The sequence below is a fragment of the Opisthorchis viverrini genome (genome assembly GCF_000715545.1).
Source record: "Opisthorchis viverrini unplaced genomic scaffold opera_v5_75, whole genome shotgun sequence".
NCBI lineage: Eukaryota > Metazoa > Platyhelminthes > Trematoda > Opisthorchiida > Opisthorchiidae > Opisthorchis > Opisthorchis viverrini.
In genome coordinates this window covers 1,141,940-1,160,322 of record NW_008751732.1, presented here as the reverse complement: position 1 = coordinate 1,160,322, position 18,383 = coordinate 1,141,940, and the positions used below count along the sequence as shown (strand labels likewise).

Genomic DNA, 18,383 nt, shown 5'->3' with positions numbered 1-18,383 from the left:
TATCAATCTGGGCTCCAGTAGCTAGGCAGCTAACGTATGAAACTACTGACGGGAGGGTCCATGATTAGAATCCAATCCTGGTTTTTCTGTTACTTCTGCTTGAGCTTGGGCGAACTAGAATTATCTCTCCCATCATTCCTTTTCAAGTTGCACAGCAGCTACGTACCGAAAGGGTGCCATAACAGAATGATTCTCCTCATTATCAGTGCGGGTTTCGGTGGTGTGACAGTTTCTTTACTTCAAAATTATCTACAGGACGAATAGGGTTGTGCTTTTCATATTCCGGGCACTGTATTGTTCTGTGAGAATTAAGAGAAGTCCTGGTCAATAGCTGGATCAATATTATGTGGCAGAAGGGTTTGAGAAGTTTGGATGCGGAATACTCGTTCTTCTTTCTGCAGGAACCCTACCTACACTCCGCTACACTTCACCAGAGATCCTCCAAGATATGATGGTAGCTTTCAGTCAATTGCATTCAATCCAGTCGTTTGTTTCTACTTTGTTTGACTAAGCGCTGGAAATCAAGGCACATGGGGTGCGCACTGCATATTTATGGTCGAAACCTCTATTCCAAACACTAGTCGAAAACTTAGCGATGGCGACACATGCTTTAGACACAGGACATATAACAGATCTGGAGAATGTGTTAGTTTTAAGACGGAGACTTCGATTCACACAAAAGTGGCTGATAGCCGAGGCGACAGAAATTACCTAGAATCACAGCGCAAATAGAATCGAGGGTGTGGAACTGGCGAGCGTATAGAGAGCGGTCTTAGATAGACCGAGTTGACACGTGACCGTGTGGTTGTCAATCTGCGTAGAATCATTAGCAAAAACAGGGGGTGGAAATCCCAACCCGACCAGGGTTCTTCCTTACGCAGCTTTCGTAGCACTAGCTCATCGACGCAGACGGTCGAAAAGTGCAAACGACGTTCAAAGGGGATCATCACGTGAACGAGAAGAACTAGACCCTAATCTGGATCCGAATCCATTTAGGTATCTCCATCGGCTTAACACTTGGTGGTCCACCCTAACAAAAAAACCCTTGGCGGACACCTAACACGAATTTAGCTTGACTTCGCTGATTGATTCTCCTTCCGCCTTATATCTCAACCACTTGGCCTGACAAAGCTTTCATGTCAAAATTGAAACGTTGACCATCAATAAATCTACCGATTTTTACCGACCTTTTCCGAAAACTCCTCTATTCCACTTTGTTATTTTTCACAGCGACGCCTGTTCTTGTTGCTGTCAGTGTTCATGGGGATTATTCTCACTCTTGAATGTGCAATGACGGCAGATTTTACCAGCCTCCCGTATTTGAGGTTTCGATGTGATTTAAACTTGAGAAACAAGCTGATTGTCCGGTGGCAAGTTTCTATGGCGCCGTTTGGATGATTCCGCATGAACTTCTGCGACCACCCTATCGATTTTAGGTTGTAACTTCGGTTGTACTGGGTTGAAATTTAGTCGAGATCCCCGAGAGAGAGCTTCATAAATTCGATCACAACAACCAAACCGAGTAGCTCAAACAGTTCGCGTTGATTCAGCCACCAAAACTTCTGCTCAAAATTAGAGCTATCAATTATCTAAATCAGAAGTGGAGAATTTGTGAACACTCTTAAGCAATTTCCTTCTAAAAAGTCACTGCTAAATGCGACCATGATATCCCATACAGATTTTCAAAAGCCTGGTTAAATCGTTTGTACTATTCCCCAGTGAAACCCATCTCAATTTGACATCACCAATACATTACGTGTCGGCGCATCCGTTCACTTACGTCGCTTCTAGATTGGAAGTACTTACATTGAGATCGAAAGCCAAAATAATGGATAAAATGTTGCGCATCATAATTATTTGCATTATTCTCACTCGTTCATCTTAAGAATTTCGGAAATAATATTACCCATTTTTATTTGGTTCCGTATCGTCATTTAGTTTTCCGTATATCCTATTGAAGCGAATAAGTTCTTGGCTCGGAAAGACAACCCCGCAAAAATGGCTGGTCTTATGATTAATTCGGGTGCTGTAGCCTGGACCCAGTTTTAGGCTGCGTGTGGCGTTTAGGAAACTGCTTATCATCGTTTGTAAATTCCTCATTTCATATAGCTGCTACCATTTCTTCACAATAGTGGTGATGTCCAACTTGAGGTGTTAGTGTACTACTATGTATCTAACAAGGTCATCGGTAAAATAGCCTCATTAAAGTCACACGCATAAAGACTTACACTCGGTTGTTTTCCTCAGCTTTAGTTTGTTTTATCAGGGTAGAGAATATTAAATGTCCCCTAGGTTAACCGGGCTGAATCGGGTACGCGCACGTATACAACAGTAACGTTACTATCTTATCTAGTGCGAATAATTCTGTCAACACGTTAAACAAGGTGGCTGTAGTGAGCTGAATTCACGTCACTGGACTGAAGTGCAGTTACGAAGGTTTATTTCTCTGCGAATTGATATAGGATGTTTGTTTAGCTGGTTTTCACGAGCCGATTGGTCATGGATTCAGTGCATTTTGGTTTTTGAGTCACTCATGCTTACACGTACCTTTCACGGAAAGCAAACTTTGATATGTCTGCCCCACAGTGCCTGAGGGCATTAATCGATAGTTTCTTTTTTTCTGTCATCAGGGCTTGATCGAACTGGTCAAAAAGACTATTGTTTGTCTTCAGTTTGCGCGGGTAAGTTGATCGAGTAGCTTTTCCACTTTGCTCGCCTCCGCGTGATTGTAAATCATTTCGTGCCTCGCTAGTTTTTCTTGACTCGTCTTGTAGCTGTAAACGTTCCTAGTTATATGTTAGTATTGGTGAACAGACTTTAAGAGCTCACTCTTGCAGCTCGTTGAAGTCTTTTTGAAAGCTCACATGATTTATTCTTTATCCTTGTCATCTTCACCATTGCCACCATCATGGTCGTCATGATCATCATCACAGTCCCCGTCATTAGTATCAACACCCTTATCACCATCACTGTGGTCTTGACACATGATTCCAGTAGATAGGTGTAGTAACGGTATTTTCCTCAGCTTAGTTCTCGGCCTGAGCCTCCCAAGCTAGCGTTCACATCAAAACAACCACCAAAGGTGCACAAGATCTATTAACGCCCAAAACGAAGTCAGGAACAGTTGTACAGCGCTTCGTATATATAGCATAAGCGGCTGTAACTTTCTGGAATTTCTGACGCGTTCTGGATGCGCCATTGGCAACCGGCATTTGGCCAATACTGGGTCATGATTGGCTGTTGGGTTCAGATTGTCGACCAATCAGATCTCGTTTTGATGCCGGACCGGCAAGCGTCCCGAATTCTGGGTCAACCTTGAGCGAGCCAGGCTTCTCGGCCGTAGCAGCGCCTAAAGACGTGCGGTACAGCGGGATTCGTGTGGATTCCTGCCTAACAATAGGTAACACGCTAGCGATGTTTCTCGACTTTTTAACATAAAGCTTGGTTAATGGGCAAAGATGTACTCATGGATTTCAGTAGACTTCGAGTCATTTTGAGAGCTGAAGAATAAATAAACAAAAGTTTACTGAATTCCTTGGGAGTGACCTTCTATTAACACTCCCTCCAAGGGTTGGAATCGGGTAACGTAGCTGAGTGCGCCATACCTGATCATTTTATGTCCATTCAAAATCTTTTGGTTGTTAGAACATATTTTGTTGTCACAGTAGGATGCCATTGATGTTTCAGTAACTCGGTGTTCTTTTCTTTCACGAATGTGTTAAAATAGGCTTCATTGGTCAATGAAGGCTGGTATCTGTACTGTTCGAACGATTTCCATAGACTTGTCGGTTTTCGTTCACCATGGCCATCTCCACACCATCCTTGTTGAATCTGTCTACAGTCTAGTGTCAATGGGTTTCGTTGCCACAGGAACAAACCATTGTGTAGGTTATTCAATCGGGATTCCTTGCTGTAAGTGAGGTCAAGCTATTTGGAAAAGCACTCCACATCTGGGTATCTTCGGCACTGTGCATCTCACAAATTGGAAAGGCGATTCGAAATCTAGGTACAAACCAACCAACTACTACTTGAAAATTTGTGCTCAGCTGTTGTCCGTACATTTGCTTGTCGGAATCATCTTCGTGAGATGCGCACTGTTGGTCTTTTCCACTAAGGAACCATTGGTTATCCGGTGTTTGTCGGCTTTATTGCTTGGGTGGATTTGCCTCACACGTTAAGTCCATGAGTGAAATTTCAGAATCTCCTGACCACTATGAAGCTTGGATTAGTCTCCTTTTATTCGCAGCAAGTAGCTATCCTCGATGGATATCCATAGTTTTGATCGTCTTTCCTCGGTCTTTTGTCTTAGGAATCAATGTTTGCAAGCTACAGCACCGTGTTGACTTCTCACAGAAAACAAGCTGCTCAACGTTTATCTACCCCTGGGATTTCAAGCAACTCTACAGCAGCAAGGAGTCTCAGTCGAAGTTTCCGTCAACGACAAGCTACAGGTGTGTTTTTCTTCTGTATGCCCTAGACAACTTTGTGTGCCAAGATTCTGTTCCACCACTTGACCGGTTGATTCCTCCAAGTCATCCGTGTTATTGCTCTCAATCCGAAGTGAATGTCGCTGTGGTTTATGGCGCACCACAAAGTGGTGTGTCTGTTGTTCGGGTTTCCTATACCTGAAGCTTTTCTTTTTCATTGAAACAGACCATTTCACATTCCAATGGGATAGTTTCTTTTCGAGTTACTAACCACTCATCATGATTCAACCCAGAGTCTCTGATTTGGGAAAAGGTTTAGGATATTGATAGGTACCGGCCTATACCGACCATTGGCCACACGTTGATATTTTGTTTCCTGGATGTCGCATCTGCCTGTTACTGACAGTACTCCCCGCTTCTTGTGATAGTAAATTACTGGTGCAGTAAGTTTTATTGAGCTGTGCTCTGTGTTGGAAACAAATTGTAGCGATTGAACCTTGTGCTGATCCCTCTCTCTTTATGTTGTTGAGATAACTTGTGTCAGTTGGATGTGCAACCAAGGATTGGAGCTGTGATTGTTGACGCACCGAACGCCAGTGATGTTCGATCAGGACCATCGAGCGTGAGGGTAAGGAATCAGAACTCCTGTTCTTCTGTTTTCTGCATCGATGGTGACGTGGGGTGGTTAGTGGATCACGAAGGAACCGTGTCATGTCAAACAGCTGTTTGGTATTGAGTTTGGTCAAGTCTCGTGTACTGTTCTGTACAGATGGCGTCAAACGTTTATCGATATACGCGTAATCAGTAATCACTGACACCGGTCAATCCACCCGGGAACTGGATGCTGTTCTGCAGCATATGTAGCAACGTCAGTCGAATACAGCCACTATTTCGTGAACAGTTTCAGTGCTTATACAATGGCCAGTCGCATATGTTTCTAAATGTTTTTTTTTTCACTTTAGAGGCATGAGTTTACTCTTCCTTCTCTGTATCGTCAGCCAATACAAGAACGGTTGGTGGTTAGCACTTGACTTCATCTATGATTAGGTCGTCACAAGGCTTTTTTATTGGATGGACTTATTAGATCAGTGTTCCACTATACCGAACTGGAAACCTCGACTGATCCAATTTACACACCGAGCATTTGTGCACCCGCCTCTTTTGGTGCTCACGCTTATCCCGTTCCCATGATGGGCATAGCTGAGGGGGTATGCAGCTCATAGCCAGCTGGCGAAATTGCGTGGCCTTCTCCTCAGATAGGGCGAGTGTGTACTTACATCCTAACCGAGCTCAGTATCTCTCATGGAGAACGCACGTTTCATGCTTGGGTACGGTTCAGTCAATCGAAATCGTCAGTCACGCTGAACGGAGTGTCAGATGTAAACAGCCAGTTCAGACCAGACGGATAAAAAATAACTACAAACTCGAACCAGAGGCATCATTAACGAGCCACACGGGGCTCTGTTTTACTTGTTCTGATGGCAAACTCAATTCAATCCCGCCCTTAACATTTCCCGACTAGATGTACTGCACGAAGATGACCTCGCTCCCGGCTTCAACGATGTTTTAAATATAGAGGAATTTTCCTACATATGGCCCTACTGATAAGGTCGCTGAAAACTTTGGATAGTTTACTGTCGGTTTCGCCTTTCGTGGGACTTATTAGATGGACATAGTCTCCGAGTTTCCATCAATCTCATTTTTTAGTTGAACAGCAAATATTAAGTAGAGTGATGCACACATTTTCACATTAAGATGTGGCTAACGAGAGACTCAACTAAAAATCAGCTGTACCTTTCATTATATAATACCGTACAACCGCAGCTGCTGCACAGTATTATAAAGAGAATTGTACAAAACGGGATATTTGTTTGAATACCAGCTAAGTCTCGGTAACAACAGGTTAGACAACTAGTATAGTCAACTCTCAGTAAATTAGCTCTGGGCGCGCCTAGAGCACCATTCGCCGAAGTATCGCACTGTCCATCAATGGTATTGATCCGGAGTATGAGATAAAACGAAACATGCTAACTGATCAACTACGCAATTCCAATAATTGTGTATCTACCTTGTTTTGCAAGAGCATATCGACTGCATTTCAATTCCCATTGTTTGGGTTGGGTTTTTTACGATCCCGGGGGCCATCGCTACAAAGTAAACGCTTTTGATTTCAGTGTACAAGTAGAACTGTGAACTAAAGCTGTGCGTTGCCTGATGCGACAAGATAGCAATAGGTAGGTCGCGTAAAGTCCACAGCCGGCTGACAGCCAAAATTATTACACGAACGCCCTGTTTACCCTCATATGCACAAAATTTTCCATTGATGTTTACGGGTTCACAGATAGGTCCACCACTAACGGTCAACCGCACACATTCAGATTACGCTGAATAGTTTACTTATGAGATTTTACAGTGTTTTGTCTCAAGTGTTGACTTACTTCGAAGCTTCACACTGCCCACAGTCCGTATGTTTCCAGTTGTGAGTTTCTTCTCTCTCCTCGGACAGAGCTAAATTCCAGTAGCAATGAGAACAGAGCGGAGTCATTATTTTTGGTCTCGGACTATAGATCCTAGGGGCAAGATATGAATATTTCCGGATCGTACGTATAAGTTGAAGCAAAAACATACGAGACGTTTCGTTTTCGTTACTGACTCTCGTTGCGCCATTGGTTTCATCCTGACAAACATTCAAAGCTATTCTAAGGGTGGCACACTATCTTTGTTCACAGCTCCATTTTCAGCCAGCGTTTTTGTAGGTATGATCCAATTCATTGCCTTTTGTTCAGTTGGCAGTGATGGCCAGTGATAAGGTTAATTAATCAAGCGTATATACCGATGAAAGCGTTGTATGCAAAAAAACTTTACTTCTCTCCTGCCTGGGTTTTTCTTAGATTGAACGTGGTAGATGTTGCCAGGTTTATGTGACCCTAAAATCCGGTTTCAGAATTCTGATTTGTTGAAATGTTCGCAACCAGACTTGAAAATGCACTTCCACAGGTTTGCCACCCTCAATTGGTTCAGACAGTGATGACGTTGGTCAGGTTCCATCCGTCTTCTGATGTTGGGAAAATCTCGTTTCTGAAAATAAATGACCACTCACCCACTGCCATAATACAGACACATCTCTCTTCTCGGCAGTGTTACACTGAAGGCTGATGGAAGCTTAACAACAGCAGCAAAAAGCATAGTCCCTTGTTCAACGTCATTTCACTTGGCACCTGAGCGTGCAATTCCGCACATATCTTTTCTTGTACCCCGCGTCTCAGTAACCGGAATCTTTTCGTCTGTGGTCAGGTCATTGACTTTTGGATAAGTGCTAGGGTTTTTCAGTAGAAACTGCATTTCCCTATCGTCATGTCCACAACCAACTGCGGCACCCTGCATTTATTCAGCAGGTGAATGGCCTACTTTAATTTATTCAAGTACCCTCATCATCAGTCATGCTTAACCAGTTTTTGTGAACTAGGTGATTTCTCATATTTTGGTGTCCGTACCGGAATATGTTCAGTGTGTAACTCATTCAATAAATATACACGCTTAACAGATTCCAGATTCATTAAAAGCATTAGGCCGCTGAAATACAAAGCCGTTGTGAAGCATTTTTGCCTGGGTATTTCCCTAAAATGGAACAAACATAATAATGGAACCTCAAGTACTTGACTTGTTTTAATGCGTTATCGTTCCACAGCTTTTTTCCGTCCTCTCTTATGAGCATCTATCCGTATATAACCAGTTCGTAGTTTGTTACTGAGGCGTTAACGAGTTTCACTACCACAATGTCGTCTTCGCTTCTCATTTCTCCAAATACTCCTTACTTTTATTTTTCTAGTTGAAGTCGGTTATGAAGTCAACGAGTTCGGCAGCTTTAAGCCAGGAAGTTGGCCTAAAAGCCCTGCGGCTCTCCTGCATTCCCAAAGCGCGGCAACCGCAATGGATCGTAGTGGGCAAGGGGCTGGAGATTCCGTAGGTCACGGCTTGTCAGCTGAATCCACCCCGTCTTTCGTCGTTCGCAACAGTTCCGAAGAAACACGTCAGAGTCCAAACCGAGTATCTGATTCAGAGAGGCCCGCCTCCCTTACAACAGTCGCCGTGCCTGAAGATAATCAACCAGTACCTCATTTATCAACAGAATCAGTTCTTTCCGAATATAATGGCTGTGCTCCCAACTTTCTAGCACTGAGTGCCAGTAAACTGCCTACATCAACCGCTTCAGCTTTGTATGAAGAGTCTCATTCTATTTCAATGCCTGCCTTCTCGTACTCCCTGTCAGATGACGGATCCGGATACTCTGCCGAGGATGACGAGGATGAATTTTACGACACCCAGGAGATTCTCTGTTCAGGTGTTAACTCTCCTTTTCTAGGGAAGAACAAGTAAGCTCTTTTCGGATAACCATCCATTAGTAGACTTTTCAAGTTGTTTCTGTAGGTACTCCGGAAGTACAAAGTTGAGGACTCAGGGATCCTGTGTTCTACAATAACCGTCGTTTAAAAGGGCGAAATCGCGCTAGATGTTTGTCAGTGTAGTCCTCGCCATCTGTTACGATATTCAAAAGCGAATTGTTGATTGGAGACGATTTTTTTGCATATTGTTGGAGGAGCACACTCAGGACTCGCTCACACCTCTAGCTCACTGCACTGAAGATACCCCCTGTAATAATTGGGCGGTTGCTTCTACCGCGGCAGTTGGGTTCGCATAAATGCAAACTGGATCATTGGCTTTCTCGACAGTATCAGTTTGTTCAGAGGCGTAAGTTAGCTGATCATATGTGAAACGTCGTATGTTCTATCATCAAAATTCAATTATTTGCATGTGGCGGAAAGTGAATAATGTCTCTAAGGTCCGGTATGGACAATCCTTAGTTTGGTTTACTGCTTTGAGAATACGCCACGGTTCGTTGCATCGTACTTTGGCTGCCACTGGAAATTCTTCAAAGGATTATTCAGGTTTGTTCTTTGGATCATTAGCTGGTTTGCTTTTCAGCGTGAGGCTGTGTTGTTTTTCACTTGATCAAACTGAAACGAATTACCTCTCCGCATTCCTCATATCTTGGACACCAGGACTTTAGAACACCACAAAATATGGACACGGATTTGATTGATAACTAGGACGTTTTTCCTCATGGGTTGTGCAACCGAACTCTACCTTTTTCCGTACATCTTGCTGACACTTAAAAACAATTTGTTATGAGATGGTAATGAACTTGAGGTTCTGGTTGGGCTTCTTGGTGTTGGGCCTATCCAAGTGTTGACGCACTTCTTGCACCTAGTGTGCCTTGGCTATCTACGTTCTCTGTCGGTTTGCACTGTTGGACGCTTCTCTTAGCGTTTTGTTCTTACACGATCCATTCCACTTTTTTGGCATTACTCAAACAGCACAGCAGTGCAAATGTCCGTCAATAACCAGCAGGATTTTTCTCCGGCGGATGAACACTTTGACGAACTATATGATGACGATCGTGAAACAGACCGTAAGTTATCCCAACTTCTTTAATCGGTTCCATAGAGCTAAAAACACTTGTGTGTCATCACTCGATTGAACAGTCCTCCTTCTTCAATGAAACAGTTGTTCTAGTCAGTCTACCTAAGGGGGAAAACACTGCACTCAAGTTTGGCTCATCATTGGGCTGTGATTTTGACCTCGATGTGAATCATGTACGCTCTCCCATCTTTACGGCCCACCCCGTGCGCGCTTAGGCTGCGAATCCAGGTCGCCGAACGCTGCACTCATTTCCAAACGCGCTGCCAGTCTAGAGTGATATCAATCTTTCGAAATGGGCAGACATAAGTTACTGCCACCTTACCCTATAACGTGTGTGCGTTTGTGTTGTGGAACCAAGTTTAGTTGTCGAGTGTCTGATAGCACAACCACCAACCCACCGCTACGCACTACTAAGCTCCACAATAACGCACTGATGATGTCACCTCGATTGGTGATAAGACGTTTTCAATCAAGTTGCCCAGCTCAGCGAACAAGCCAACGACCAGTATCTGATAGCCTTGGAGGATCGCCCCTGGGGTTGGTTCCCCAATTTGTTTTTCATGTTGTAGTATCCGTTCGTATCACTTAGGGAACAACTAATGCAGATTTCAATGAACTGCGACATGCCTATTCAAACTGCAGACTTTGTTGGTGAATGAAATATATTTGGCGTGAGGCAAGCCTGCCCGGAACCAGCTAAACGTCATCCTTTTTTCACCCTGTACCATGTTAATCCACTGTACCCTTTGAGATCCAGCAATATGCAAGAGGTATTTAGATGCCTGTTGGTTTGCGAAACAGTCGTGAAGTTCATCCGAACTCGTGCACTCAGTCAGCGTCCCCATTGGTTTTTTTTGAAGAGAATCGTTCTCTTTTCTGAGGTTTCGCTTATCGGTGGCACAGCTCTGCTGCTACAGGCAACCTAGTGTGAGGTACTCGAGGTTTTGAGATGTTATGGTGTAGCTGATAAGAACCATGCATGAATTTCTAAGACTTGGGTTTCGCCTGCTAATCTGGAACAGTCATGACAATCAGTAGACGTATCCCTGAACCTCGGTGCGAGGTTTTTGTCGTACACTTATGAAACATGCTCACCGCGAACAGTGGAACAGGGACTTCTCCAGACCGTTGATAACTGTTTTCTCAGAACTATGGCTCATGTGGGTCGATGTCAACAAATTCGCGTGATTCCTTCATGTGCTTAGTTTGAGGAGTTCAATGTATGGCTGCTACCTACTGATGTTAATCGCGTCTTTGTTATCAGTTTCTGTCTTGATCGCCAGGACCAATCCCTCGGGGTATAGGTGTCTAGTACAAGGCCACAATCCCTTTTCCATTTTTCTCAGGATAAAGCTTTCAGGTAATGTGTCGTTTTACGGTGGTGAATCATTGGTGTTTTAGCACCAATATACTGACGTCGATTACGACTTCACTCCGCGCCGACCACCCAGATCAGCTTCCATAGGATTCACCTACATTACCTACGGAGGTAACAATGTCGCTGTCCTTCACAAACCAAATCGGCTTAGAGGACTGAAGGTTTTTGGTCATCTATTGTTGACCTCCTCTTTGCTTTAGAAGGAAACAACTTTTAAAAGTGTTTGCTGGAAGACAGTTCAGTAAAGCGACTCCACTCCAAGGGTTTACTTTAAATCCCACACCAAGTTATCGCTCGGTGATCACCTGATATCTGCAGAGCGGTGTGAAAATAAAAATTCCGTTTGAGTGATTTGAGGTTTATCACCTAGCTTAAGTCTTTTGCGCATATTTCCGAGTAACAAAATACGTCGAGGGGGGAGCGGAGTCTACCCACTGGGTACCTGTTGACCAATTTTGCGGAGACAACAAAATTGAAAGGTGCTAGAGGAAACATACGTTTTAAACCTATTGCGGTATTGTTTTGCACCTGTTTATTTTTGTTATTTATTACTTAAGCCACCTCAAGTTTGACACCATTGATGAAGTGAACACAGATTTGTCTTGATTGTTGCTGCCAGAAGACTGGAAAGGAACTTTTGATTAATGTAACTTCACAATGCCAGTAGCCTTGGTCGTCTGCGCTCTCTCTGAAGTTTCATTACAACTAGGTTAGTTTATAATTTACCCGATACCTTCAAAAAAGTGGAATCTCCTTTATCTTGTCCAAACTCAGTCTCCCATGTTCTCGATTCATTCTTCCTAATTCGGTTTCTGTCCTTGTTAAGCGACTAGTAATTCGTTGCCAAGCTAATTAGATTCACACGTTCTCATGTGTGGGTTGTTATAACTTTTTTCAAACCAGCAGTTTCAGCAGCTGGACAAGTATTCTTAGGGCCCTCTTTCCTTGCGTAATCCCAACCGCTGCGATCTGGGGAGTCCATCATTCATTATTGCTTTTCTATTTTTTTTCACTTCCTAAATAAGACAATGTGGGGCATCGTCGTCATTCCGTGTAGGCGAGTCACACAGGATGCTACACTAGTATGGGAAGAACGGACAAAGTAAACCACGCTTAAACCTGGATGTAAAGGTATAACTTGTGCCGTGGTATTTGCTTACATATGCAATAGCCACTGTGCCTCATAGATTTCAAATTATACGGTTTTAAGTCGATCTTTCTGTTCGTGAACTAAGGTTCTAACCAGAATCCAAATAAACTTTTTACATATGATATTTAACCAAGTGTGCGCCACAAAGGCCTTTACGTCATTTTTCAGTTGAAGCACTGGTCCTCCGGTGAGAGTTCTCTAAGACTATTACTTGTGTGTTTTTCAGATGGCAGAGTTCCAGCCCTTACCTAAATTCCGTCATGGCGTTACTAAACGCGATTGCCGATAGGCATCGTGAACACAAAGTTTCAATTTTAGATAAATGGCGAATTATCCACTGCACTTTTTGGAATAAAATTTCACGGGCGAAGGCGCAGTCCCATGAAGGGTATAACCGCTGTCAGCACTTTCATACCTACATTACACGGAATGAATGAATTGAGGGTCACCGGTTGTTATACTAGAGGATTTATTAGGCTCTGTTGCTTACAGAGGTGCGCCCGTTATTACCGCCGCGTACATGAATTTCGGTTTTCATTAAATGAACTTGTGGCCCTGACTTTATGCCTTTTAGGACAGAAACTTTTGGCAATAAGGCGCAGAGCCTACCAAGGCAGATGGACGCACGAGAAAGTCTACAATATGACCAGTGGAAGATTATATATATATATATATATATATATATATGTATGTATATATAATCTTCCACTGGTCATATTGTAGACTTTCTCGTGCGTCCATCTGCCTTGGTAGGCTCTGCGCCTTATTGCCGTGCGTCTTCGGGGTGTTGGCGGCAGCGATAACAGTACAGCTGGCCAGAACGTGCATGCGTAACTCTCCCATGAGGTCGAGTTGATAGTTATATACTATTAAAATGCCGCTTTCATACGCTACATCGAAAGATAAGAACACTAGCGGAGAATTTCAATTCCCACCAGTTACGTGCGCCCCCATGTTTATTACTCCTGTATCTGTCTCTCTCGCGTCTATGCAGGGGATCCCTGTCATTATTCCGGTCATTTAGTTCAGGTTTCCGCCAAGCTTCACTAAGCCCATGCATACCAGGCTGCACGCGACGCCTGTTTTAGCTAGTGTCCTACAATATCGCGCACTTTTCTATTTTGTCTATTAGCGTATAACTGTCGACGCACAATGCTTACCTGAGCAACTCTGGATATTATTTGACGAACCCGGGGAATCACGTCGTTGACTACCCTTAGCACGGAAAAACGGATTTTCACCTCCTCCACAGCCATAGTTGATAATTTCTAATGTTACAAAGTATTCCGTGTCGATATGCCTGTGAGTACTATCAAAACATTTGTCAACAGTTGCAATGGCTTTCCGACTTTCAAGGGTCTCAAGCAAATGGATCACTTTCCGCTGTATTCAGTGGTCTTAAAGGAGTCCTCATCTCAGCCGGTTGATTCTTATCCCGTTGAATCGTTGGTTGATAATTCCGTTTTTTTCTTTCGACTCGCATTTGGGATAGCCCGTTCGGTCTGTCCTCTAAGTGTTGTGGTGAAAGGAGCATCGTTCTCGCTATTCGGTTCACCAGGAGTTATGAGTACTGGTCCCGGCGGATTCCGGAGAATGTCCTCATCTACGGTCTCTCCAGCTAGACGAAATTCCAGGGCTCTTTCGTTCGCATCATTGCCCAACGGACTCCACATCATGTCTGTTGGTTTCTCCAAATAGCGCATTGATATGCGATAATTGTCTCTAAGGCGGGATTTCGAAAGGGGGGGGGGGTAACAACCGTTCTCTCCGTCAGGCCCGTGGAGGCCTTGAGTAGACAATCCATTAACTCATTGATCCCGTCAGCTCTATCAGCTTCGTTCTTCTCATGATCTCGCGATGCTGATCTCCAAAATTCTAACACTTGAGGCAGGAACACCCGATCCAGGAATCCAATATGTCCACTTCATGTGACATTACTGAAAATAACACCGTATGGTCACTTAGAATGCGGAATGGCGTAAACGATTGTACCCTGTGGTTATCCACGCATTCGTTATCAAGATGTCGGTGAATTAATGGCCGCCTCAGGATATCCCCCTGCTAAGTCATGGGATGGCGTTTTTTATCTTTGTAAAACAATCGAACAAACCCAGCAATATTGATACATCTACCCACTGTAATTTTCCACAAATCGGTGGTAAGTAGACCAGGTCTAAAGATCCCGCTAACTCACAGTAGACGCTCCCGTAATCAACTACTTAAGAAATGCTACTCTTCATTCACTGTTCTGAGGTCAACGCGTACGATGCACTTTCTCGTGATAGTTTTCTTTTGCCTATTGTTACACCGTTGCCGCCTGACAGCTTCCTGTTCTATCCCTCAGTGGGTTCAGTCCAGTCACAGGGATCTGTCATCACACACCTACTATCCCAACTCAGGATTGGTATGGATTTGACGCGAATCACTCTTCCCACCTTCATCCTGGAACGGCGTTCCACTTTGGAGATGTATGCCGATTTCCTGGCCCATGCCGACTTGTGGGCAGCCATTCCGGATGCACCCACAGCCAAGGAACGAATGGTCGCTTGTCTGCGTTGGTACCTGTCCGCGTTTCATGCCGGCAGACGTTCGTCCTTGGCCAAAAAACCTTACAATCCTGTTCTGGGTGAAATTTTTCGCTGCTATTGGTCTCTACCCACTCCCTCAAAAAGTTCGACGGACAAAGACTCTGGGCTGCACAAATCTGGGCCGGTGCCCTGGGCTGAGCAAAACTCCGTGGTTTTCTTAGCAGAACAGGTAATTAAATCATTGGGCTAATTGTGTTGTTTTGTTTGCTTTATGCATCACGAGCATAGTCCAGCGCTCGAGGGGGGGGGAGGCAGCAGTGGAGCATTGCTTTCCGATGTATTTGATTCAGCTCAGGCTTAGCGTGATTTCTTCTATGAGAAATGTAAATCCACGCAATAATGTAAAGGGTTCAAACGTCTGCTGATAGCTTTTTCTCTACCTTCTGTGCGATTGGGGCACCTGTTTTGTTCATTGGGATACTGAAGTTGTCTCACTTTAGTACTTTCCCTCTTTTACTTTAAACTGGTTTTCATTTTAGACACACTGGTGATTTCTACCGCCAATTGTCTTTTCAGCACTTCTTAAGGTACACTTTGGCCATTCATCCTCCATGTTACTACTTAGCGGATTGACGACAAGTGAGTGCATGAGACAAGTGCTGTCTCATGCAACCGTAATCCTACACAACCACCCTGTATACCGGTGTGTTGTAAGTCATCTTCCATCGCGACAGCGAAGTGATTCCTGCGGTCAAACATTTCGACTGTCTTGCCATTATTGAGGTGAAAAGATTCAACGTTATGTGGTTTGCAAACCGTTCCATCCATCTAAACCAGGAGTGAACGCTGTGGTTAATCTAATTCCTCCTTATCACAATGCGTATAAAAAGTGCATGTTTAAACATCAAAAACGGTTGGAATGACTGTTTTTAGTGTTAATTGGATAGCATGCGCTATACTCATGTATGTGATCGCAGTTTGGTTCACATCAAGTTGAACGTGTTTGTCGGTCTAGGATTGCTAAACTGAATGGTTTCAACTCTCGCGTGGAATTCAGCTTGGCACTTGTTCGCCAACGCCGAGTTAGGCTCGGCTTGAATATGCAAGACCTAAACTCTGTGGTTTACGTTGGTTTCATCCTAAGTAGGCCAGGTCTTGTTTCTATGTAAAATACATTCATGTTTACCCACAGTGAACGCTTTTGGGATATGCACCAGGCGATTCTTTAACGTGTTTTCTCTTACGTGATATGTAATCCAAAACGTAACTCATCTTGCTTTTGCTAGGCATCTAACGTTGAGGATACCCGGGGTATTCGGTCTATTTTTCAATTCAGTGTCCGGTCAACCGGAATTTTTGTATATTTTCTTTCCAGTCAATCGTAAGACTACTCAGCTGAATACGCGAATATGGCTAGGATTCCTTGGAATAAGCTTGTCCAGGATGACAAATGGTGGTGGCTGCACGCTCTTGTGGTCACTGTTCATTTTGTTTGTTATATGGTGTTCGGACGCCACTTACACTTCCACGCTTTATTTTGTGGTCGGCTATATTGTGCTCTACACGGTATAAGTGGCTATGTAATGATATCGTTAGCTCCGATTGGTTTAAAAAGACATTCACACATCACACCGCTCTCTAACGCCTTCCACCGTGTATATTGCAGGTCACTTCTTGCCATTTAGAGCAAAAACCTGACTAGTTCTTTAGGTGCTATTCCCTGGAGTTCATACCAGTTAAGACTCCATTCATCAGAATGTGTATATTTTGCACCACTTTCATGACGCTTTTGCTAATTATTTCCCTTTGGGCCGAACAGTGTGATGAAACGTCCATGTTCGTGCCGTTTTAGGAGAATTTAAGCTTCAACATTTTTGGTCCGACGCTGACGGATCAGTGGGTTGTCAGCTGTCAATGGGTGAAGTCAATAGACGATTCAGTCATGCAGGAGACGTTTTCTCCCCCTTGATGTGGCATTTCATGAAAAGGATTTCGTCTTATTTGACCCGGCTAATTATCGGTTTCCGAGCTTGGTAATTCTAAACGCTTCGACACTAAGGAAGACGATTCTTTTTGATCCGTGTAACCTATCCAGGTAAACCGCTGGTGAGCGATCAGAACAGCACGGCCATCTTGATGAAAGACTGACGGATCGACAACTGAGTTGAGTACTTTGAAGTACAAGTTCTATGACAGCTTGCTGCTATCCACTGGAAGTGTCTAACCCTGGAACTCCTTACGGCGTCTGAGGTCTATGGTTGCATATCTTCTCCAAAAAACAACCGAGCACTTAGTCTAGATGACCCCTCATCTGCACTGTCCAAGGATGGGGATAAAGTCTTCAGTCAGATTTTGTTTGGTATCTTTTCCTGCATCTCAGAAAAATAGACTGGCCCTGACAACTGGGGAGAATCGTTAATAGTGCCCCTTTTCAAGGCGCGGTCCGCGCTAAGTCTGGTCAACACAAGTAGATCAGTCCGACTCCATTTGTAACAAGACTCTTGGGGTCTCTTGCGCTTCTTCGCCTTGTGGTGGCATGTGAAACACCGTCTTAAGAGCATTAAGTGGGCTAATATGTTTTGCTTTGACCAAGTCGTCGCACTCCCTCAGACTCAAGAACAAAGTCACATGTATGAACGACCCATAATTTCAGTATTTTTTGGGTTTTCGTGGCGCATTTTACACACTGGGGTCTGTCCTCCCTAACAGGTTTGCTCATTAAGGGATGCCCCACAAGTTTATCAGTATAATGTTTTCGTGTCCTCAGACTTGCAGGCACGGGATAGCATACGTACAGTTCTCCAAGACCTCCCGTACAAAAATTGATGTCCAACACGGATACTCCATCTCTCCATTCCTCTCCGGTTCTGTAATTGACGAAATCTTGAGGCGAACGCTGTTCAACTATTAGCTGACAATAAACTTTCTGTTGTAACGGTATTTTCCTCAGCTTAGTTCTCGGTCTGAGCCTCTCAAGCTAGCGTTCACGTCAAGACAAACACCAAAGGTGCACAAGGTCTATTAACGCCCAAAACGAAATCAGGAACAGTTGTACAGCGCTTCGTATATATAGCGTAAGCGGCTATAACTTTTCTGGAATTTCTGACGCGTTCTGGAGCTCCATTGGCAACCGGCATTTGGCCAATACTGGGTCATGATTGGCTGTTGGGTCCAGATTGTTGACCAATCAGATCTCGTCCTGATGCCGGACCGGCAAGCGTCCCGAATTTTGGGCCGACCTCGAGCGAGCCAGGCTTCTCGGCCGTAGCAGCGCCTAAAAACGTGCGGTATAGTGGGATCCGCGTGGATTCCTGCCTAACACCTCCCCCTTGAAGTTTGTTGACGTAGCTTCGAAGCCGGGGGTTCACTTGCATTGGCCTCACTGGCTTGCGGATCCTGTCTGTCCAGCGTCGCGGTTG

The 18,383-nt window shown here is 44.2% G+C and overlaps 2 protein-coding genes across 2 annotated transcripts in view; one reads left to right on the top strand and one right to left on the bottom strand.

Moving 5' to 3' along the window:
• Window positions 1-18,383, top strand: part of T265_04550 (hypothetical protein) — a gene marked incomplete at both ends in the record, with an annotated part of 58,480 nt that overhangs the window by 23,970 nt on the left and 16,127 nt on the right. Inside the window, 5 exons of the mRNA XM_009169314.1 lie at window positions 2,631-2,681; window positions 4,310-4,451; window positions 8,257-8,800; window positions 9,803-9,897; window positions 14,781-15,193. Coding sequence (XP_009167578.1) covers window positions 2,631-2,681; window positions 4,310-4,451; window positions 8,257-8,800; window positions 9,803-9,897; window positions 14,781-15,193 — 1,245 coding nt within the window. The remainder of the gene's footprint in view (window positions 1-2,630; window positions 2,682-4,309; window positions 4,452-8,256; window positions 8,801-9,802; window positions 9,898-14,780; window positions 15,194-18,383) is intronic.
• On the bottom strand, window positions 13,867-14,139 carry T265_04551 (hypothetical protein; the record flags this gene model as incomplete). Its single annotated transcript, XM_009169315.1, has 1 exon — window positions 13,867-14,139. The coding sequence occupies one exon, from the start codon at window positions 14,137-14,139 to the stop codon at window positions 13,867-13,869; it is 273 nt and encodes a 90-aa protein (XP_009167579.1).